The sequence below is a fragment of the Cebus imitator genome, unplaced genomic scaffold (genome assembly GCF_001604975.1).
Source record: "Cebus imitator isolate Cc_AM_T3 unplaced genomic scaffold, Cebus_imitator-1.0 Scaffold396, whole genome shotgun sequence".
Taxonomy (NCBI): domain Eukaryota; kingdom Metazoa; phylum Chordata; class Mammalia; order Primates; family Cebidae; genus Cebus; species Cebus imitator.
Window position 1 is genome coordinate 1,101,870 of NW_016107711.1, and position 6,347 is coordinate 1,108,216.

Here is a 6,347-nt window from a genome sequence, read left to right on the forward strand (position 1 = left end):
AGTCTCCACCTCCTCCTCACTGAAGCCTGGGTTTCAAATGTGAGCCCCAGCAGAATGAGAACGGGTAACGTGCTGTGGGTCCCCAGGCCTCCTTTAAGTAGTTGAGACCATGAATATTTATTTTCTGCATTACATTTTACTATTGTAGTTTCTGGGATAATTGAAGGGGAATACTTCTTCATTCAGCGGGTAATTTAACAGATGTAATTCATTACTCTCAGAAGCTCTCCGAGTTGAAACAGGTTCGAAAAAGGCTTGGATATACTCATGTATGTTAAATCCAATATGCATTGTTAAAGGAAACTTCAGGAAAATATAAGTTAAATTTCAAAAAGTTTTGAAGGTTTGAGATTCAGAAAGTGTCCTCTGCTCCCTGAGGCATCCGGTGTGATGCTGCAAAGAGCCTCCTGGACCACCCCAGGGTGACGCTTCCTCCCACCTGGGTGCTCATGGACTGTTTTGTATGGCCCGAGAGCTAAAGATGGTTTTTAACATTGGTAAGTGGTTTAAAAAAAAAAAACAAAAGACGAAAAATATCTTGCAGCATTAAAAGGACATAAAATTTGCCAGATGTGGTGGCTCACACCTGTAATCCCAGCACTTGGGGATGCAGAGGCGGGTGGATCACCTGAGATCGGGAGTTCAAGACCAGCCTGACCAATATGAAGAAACCTCGTCTCTACTAAAAATACAAAATTAGCCAGACATGGTGGTGCATGCCCATAGTGCCAGGCAGGAGAACTGCTTGAACCCAGGAAATGGAGGCTGCAGTGAGCCAAGATCGCACCATTGCACTCTAGCCTGGGCAACAAGAGTGAAACTCTGTCTCAAAAATAAATTAATTAATTAATAAAAATAAAAGGACATAAAATTTATATACAATTATATAAAATTCCAATTTCAGGATCCATAACATGTTACTAGAACACAGACACACATCTATTTACATATTGTCTGTGGCTACTTTGGGGCTACGGTGACCAAGTTGTGACAGAGAGCATAGGGCACGTGAAGCTGAAAATATTTACTCTCTGGCCCTTTACAGAAAGCAGTTGTCGACCCCTGTTCTGAAGCTCTGAAAAGCTTTCTAAACTGGGAGCTTGTAGGTCTCTCTGCCTCCACTGGGCTGGCACAGTGGGGCAGTTCTGCTCACACATCCAGAAGCCAACGACTATTCTATGACGTGGTTTTGCTGAGAGGGGGTAAAAAGTGCAGACCACAGCACAAACAGCCTCAGTGTTATCAGAAAAGAGCCCATGGAATGTTGGCAACTAGACATTTTTAAAGACACACACACACACACACACACACACACCCCACTATAATTCATCACCAGGGTTGGCAAGAGAAAGAGTCCCCATCCCAGAAGGGGGATGTGTCAGTTCCAACAACATCAGCATTAACCACACAACTGGAAACAAACACGCCCGCCACATCAAAAGAGAACTTTTTGCTTACAATGATAAAAATGAAATTTTGTCCTAAATGGAACCATTTTTCTTGAGCATATGGTAATGATTTTCACAAGGAAAGAAACTTCGATTTTTATATCCGTCAGACAATATGGCAGTCTGCTTTTTTATTTTGGGGTACTAAATACAAACTTCGGGATGAATGGACCCACTCTACATGTAAATATATAAATAAATCACATTGAGCATAGACATGGGATCATTAAAATAGAACTTTGGTGCTTTTCCTAGGCTTTTTTTTTTTTTTTTTTTTCTTGAGACAGAGTCTCACCCTATTGCCCAGGCTGGAGTGCAGCGGTGCAATCTTGGCTTAATGCAACTTCTGCCTCCCAGCTTCAAGCAATTCTCCTGCCTCTGCCTCTTGAGTAGCTGGGATTACAGGAGTGTGCCACCATGCCCGGATAATTTTTTGTATCTTTAGTAGATACGGGGTTTCACCATGTTGGTCAGGCTGGTCTCAAACTTCTGACCTCGTGATCCACCCTACTCGGCCTCCCAAAGTGCTGGGACTACAGGCTTGAGCCACTGTGACCGGCCAACTTTTCCCACTTTCTAAATAAAACCATAAACTTATGTTCAGATCTGATAGGAAAAAAGTAGGAATATCAGTAGATTCCAAGTCTCCAGTTAAAGGAACTTATGCTAGAAACAACAATTTTGGCAGAAGAAGAAAGTTGGTTTCCTTCCCCCTTGAACTGTTCCTTTCCTTTCAACTTCTGAAGGTCAGCTGTATTCATTTAAATCCAATCTCTTCCTTTATCCGGCACAGGCCACAGTCAGACACACAAGATAAAGCTGCTAAGACTTCATATCACTACATGTGATTATTATTTTTTTAAAAATCACTCTAAAACTATTTTCTAAATCAGAAATTAAGTGTATTATTTTCCTTGTAAAATATTTGGGGGACCTTAACTTTTGTCTTGTTGAGACAATTGCATGTTTGGAGTTCGTGTCCTGTGTAAAAGAACACTATTGTGCATCCTCATTAAATACCTCAAAATATATCCATTAACGATTTCTGTCTTGGGATTTGACTAGACTTGATGGGTTTATCATCTTTCCTGCTCAGAGCATATGTTTTCCATAATTATAAAAGGCACTCTATCTGCATATTCAAGCAGCCACCAACATGACTAAATTTGGACAATGAGTGACAGAAGAGTGTTTTTTTTGTTGGCAAAGATAACTTTTTTTTTTTTTTTTTTTTTGAAATGGAGTCTTGCTCTGTCTCCCAAGCTGGAGTGCAGTGGCACGATCTCAGCTCACTGCAACCTTTGCTCCTAGGTTCAAGCGATTCCCCTACCTCAGCCTCCTGAGTAGCTGGGATTACAGGCACACACCACCACACCCAGCTAATTTTTGTATTTTAGTAGAGACAGGATTTTGGCATATTGGCCAGGCTGCTCTTGAACTCCTGACCTCATGATCCACCTGCCTCGGCCTCCCAAAGTGCTGGGATTACAGACGTGAGCCACCGAGATCATAAATATTTTAGAGAAAATAAATATTTTAACAAAAGCATGTTTTTATGTAAAAATCATGTAAGTTGCCCATTGTAGAAAACCGTGTATGTTTTCATACACCTAGAAAGAGGCTGCAAGGCACATACCATTACTCGACAGGATCACATAGGATAGTATTGTGGTAACAGAAGCTGGCGTTACAAAACTTTGTTGTATTCCACCAAGCAAATGATGACAAACATTGTCAGTTCACCCACTAATAACCAGGGCACAGACTCAAACTTTCACAGGAACCGAGCTCCTTCCCGTGCACACCAAAACGCTGCACTGACTACTGCTTTCTCATTCCCACTCTCCCACGCACACACGGGACTGCTCCACCACCAGCTACACTGAGGATGGCTGTGGGTATGTCCCTATATCTTTGGTTTCTGAGTCAGAACTCACATATTGAAGTTCTGAGAAAAAATCATGATTTGAGAGGAACACACAGTTGAACTGTCTTGACTGCTATAGGAAAATACTAAACAAGATTACAGACTCCAACCAACAGCCAACAGGGGAGTGTGTGTGTTAAATGCTACACGCGTCTCACGAGCCAACCATGGACAAGAGGCTTCTGGAAGGAGGTTCTTACCTCATTGGTTGTGAGAGTGAGAATTCGATCCAAGTCTTCCACCAACTGCTTGAACGTTGGTCTCTGGGAGGGCGCTGCATGCCAACAGTCCCTCATCATCATGTACCTGGGAAAAATGGATTTCCTTGAATTAATTTCATATGCACAAGGTACGTGGTTGCAGTCAGTTTCAATAGGCAATATGGAGATGTGTTGTAAATTAGGAAAATGCATTAGAATTGTCCACGCCACTAGATTAGGAGGTCATGAATAATTTTCCCAAAAGGTTCCCTGCCAGTTCCTCTGAAAGGCACTGTGACTTACAAAGACAGCACTTAAACCAAGACGTGTTAGGAAGGCATCTAAGCCATCAAGAGAAACGCATCTATGTGTTTTCCCTGGTATCCCTGGGCCACAGTCACATCTCACAATGGCATCACTCCCTAAAGATGCTTCAGAGGAAACACATATTTCCGTGGATTGGTCTTCAGTCTTCCCTCCCCTGCACCAAAGCAGCTCTACCATTTATCTGCCCAACACTTTTGGGACTTAAAAGCTTGACAAAGCTTCCTGAGTTTAAAAAAATGATACAACAAAATTTACAAACTACAGCTTTAAGATTTTTTTATGAATTAATCTGCCACCACTAGCACCAACTTCCTGATCAACTCTTCGACAGGCCTAGCTTCCCAGGTCTTATCTTGATCATGGGTTTTGACAGAACCCCTGTGTCAAAAAAAAAAGCAATAGAAATGACAAAGAGCACAATAAATGCCTTTATATAATATGCTATAAAATGTGGCCATTCATCAGACATCCACTGTACACCGAAAAGCACTCATGGGATTACTGATATAAAATCCCCATGAAATGATACACAATAGACCGCAGTCTCTGGGACAATCACTCTTCTTAGTTAATCCTGGGGGGCGGGGGAGGGGCTGAGGCAGGCGGCAGAGAGACTCCTTTCAAAGCACTGATTCTATTGCACCAGGCACATGTCACAAACACAACATAACTCCACTGAAAGTGTGAGGTAGGTTTTGCTAGAAACCAGCTCAGGGTTTTATAGGAGATCTGGTGCTCTAAGGAGGGCACCTGGACACATTTTTAATTCTCTGCACTAAAACATAAGTGAAGCCTCGGTAACCAGACACGGGTTCCTTCACTCTGAGGAAACGTGGCTGGCGTCAATCTGTAATGGCAATTTTCAATGGTTCGAGAAGTTCCGGAAACACCCATTCTCCACTCGCCACGACAGGACCAGACAGGGGCCAGGCACAACCAAGGGGGAAAGGCTATGATGCACCCTTAATTCTATACCCTGCAGGGTGGCCCCGTGGCTTTCTAGCTTGTTTCCTGACCCATGGGTCTTCCTGTCACTCCACGGGGAGACTGCAGGACATGCAGCACAGTGGCCCAGAAGACCACTCCCACTGGCTCTGCAAAGTCGGGGGCCCTCGGCCAGGCAGCCAGGCACCCTGAGATCCAAAGCCCTCTCCATACTCAGAATAACGTTCTCTCTCTCAGACACGTAATGGTTGTCAGTGTCACTATCTATCTCAGTTCTGGATTGAGCCCAGAGAGCTTCAGCCGTTCTTCTTAGAGTATGTTTAGAAAACCAGGGGCCTTCAGAAATGAGATATAGCAGGAGGGGTGTTACTGGTGTGGCAAGTCCACCGTGGCACCGGCAGGAAAGACAACAGTCCTTACAGTTCGTTGGTGCAGTTCGCTGGTTTATCCATCCTGTGTCCTTCCTTCAGCAGCTTAAACAGTTCCTCCACAGGAATCCCTGGGTAGGGGGAGCCCCCTAAAGTGAAGATCTCCCACATTAACACCCCAAAGGACCAGCTGCAACAAAGGGAGAAAGCACAGCATCACTAACCCATCCACGTCGTGGAAACCTAAACATGCCCAGCTGAGACATAAACGCCTCCTCACTTCTGAAGTTCGAAGACAAATGGGCCCTCCTGCTGTTCTTCCGTTGATCAGATGTGCTCTTTCCTGCCCTCAAGAGCATCCCCAAATGAGGATGACACAGAGATGTTCTGATGGAATTTTCCATCAATAGGCAAAAAGGCAAACTGCCATCACTCTGGAATAGAGCTGCTTGTCTTAAATGTGATATTAGCAATGCAAGGATCTCAGTTTCTCCGTTTTAAGGCCCTTATGCTCCTTTCCAGCTCTCTATGTGCCTGATCGAAGGGTTGTGACCTACCAGGATGGGCAGTTGGTAGAATATGGCCAGGAAGCCACCTCTGCCAGATCACAGCTGCCCTCCGTGGCCAGCAGAGCATCTGATGCACAGAGGCTCTGGAACTTAGTAAGGCAGAAAAGGCAGCCAGCGCAGGGCTGGACTCAGAATGAAGAATCACATGCCCCAGATGAGTTGCACACAACAGAAACTGAACATGTCTCACAGGCCCACAGTTTACACTTGACTCTTCAGAGACTCAGACTTCCTGAGCCAACTTCAGGAGACTCAGTCTCTGGGACGAGCAAGCTGAGAAACCCAGGTTTAGCTACGGCGTGGCCACTCTGGACACTCATCCTTCTGAACATGGTGGTGAGTTTCACTCCGCAGTTTTCTGTGGAGCAAAAGCAGCAGCACAAGACAGGTAGAAACAGCCTCTACCTGCTGTTTGCTCACAGCAAAAATGGGATGGTAATGTCTTCTTTTTAGGATTGCTGAGAGGACCGATTAGGTTAGCATAGAATTAAGCCTACCCCAGAATTCTTCCTGCTCATGCAAATAAAAAATAGCTCAAGTGATTTTTTTTTTTTTTTTTTTTT

At 44.2% G+C, this 6,347-nt stretch overlaps 1 protein-coding gene across 1 annotated transcript in view; it reads right to left on the reverse strand.

Moving 5' to 3' along the window:
• The window catches only part of FGFR2 (fibroblast growth factor receptor 2), a 116,499-nt gene that overhangs the window by 2,068 nt on the left and 108,084 nt on the right, over positions 1–6,347 (reverse strand). Inside the window, exons 16-17 of the mRNA XM_017508566.2 lie at positions 5,268–5,405; positions 3,576–3,681 (exon numbers count right to left, since the gene is read on the reverse strand). Of these exons, the coding sequence (XP_017364055.1) occupies positions 3,576–3,681; positions 5,268–5,405 (244 nt within the window). The remainder of the gene's footprint in view (positions 1–3,575; positions 3,682–5,267; positions 5,406–6,347) is intronic.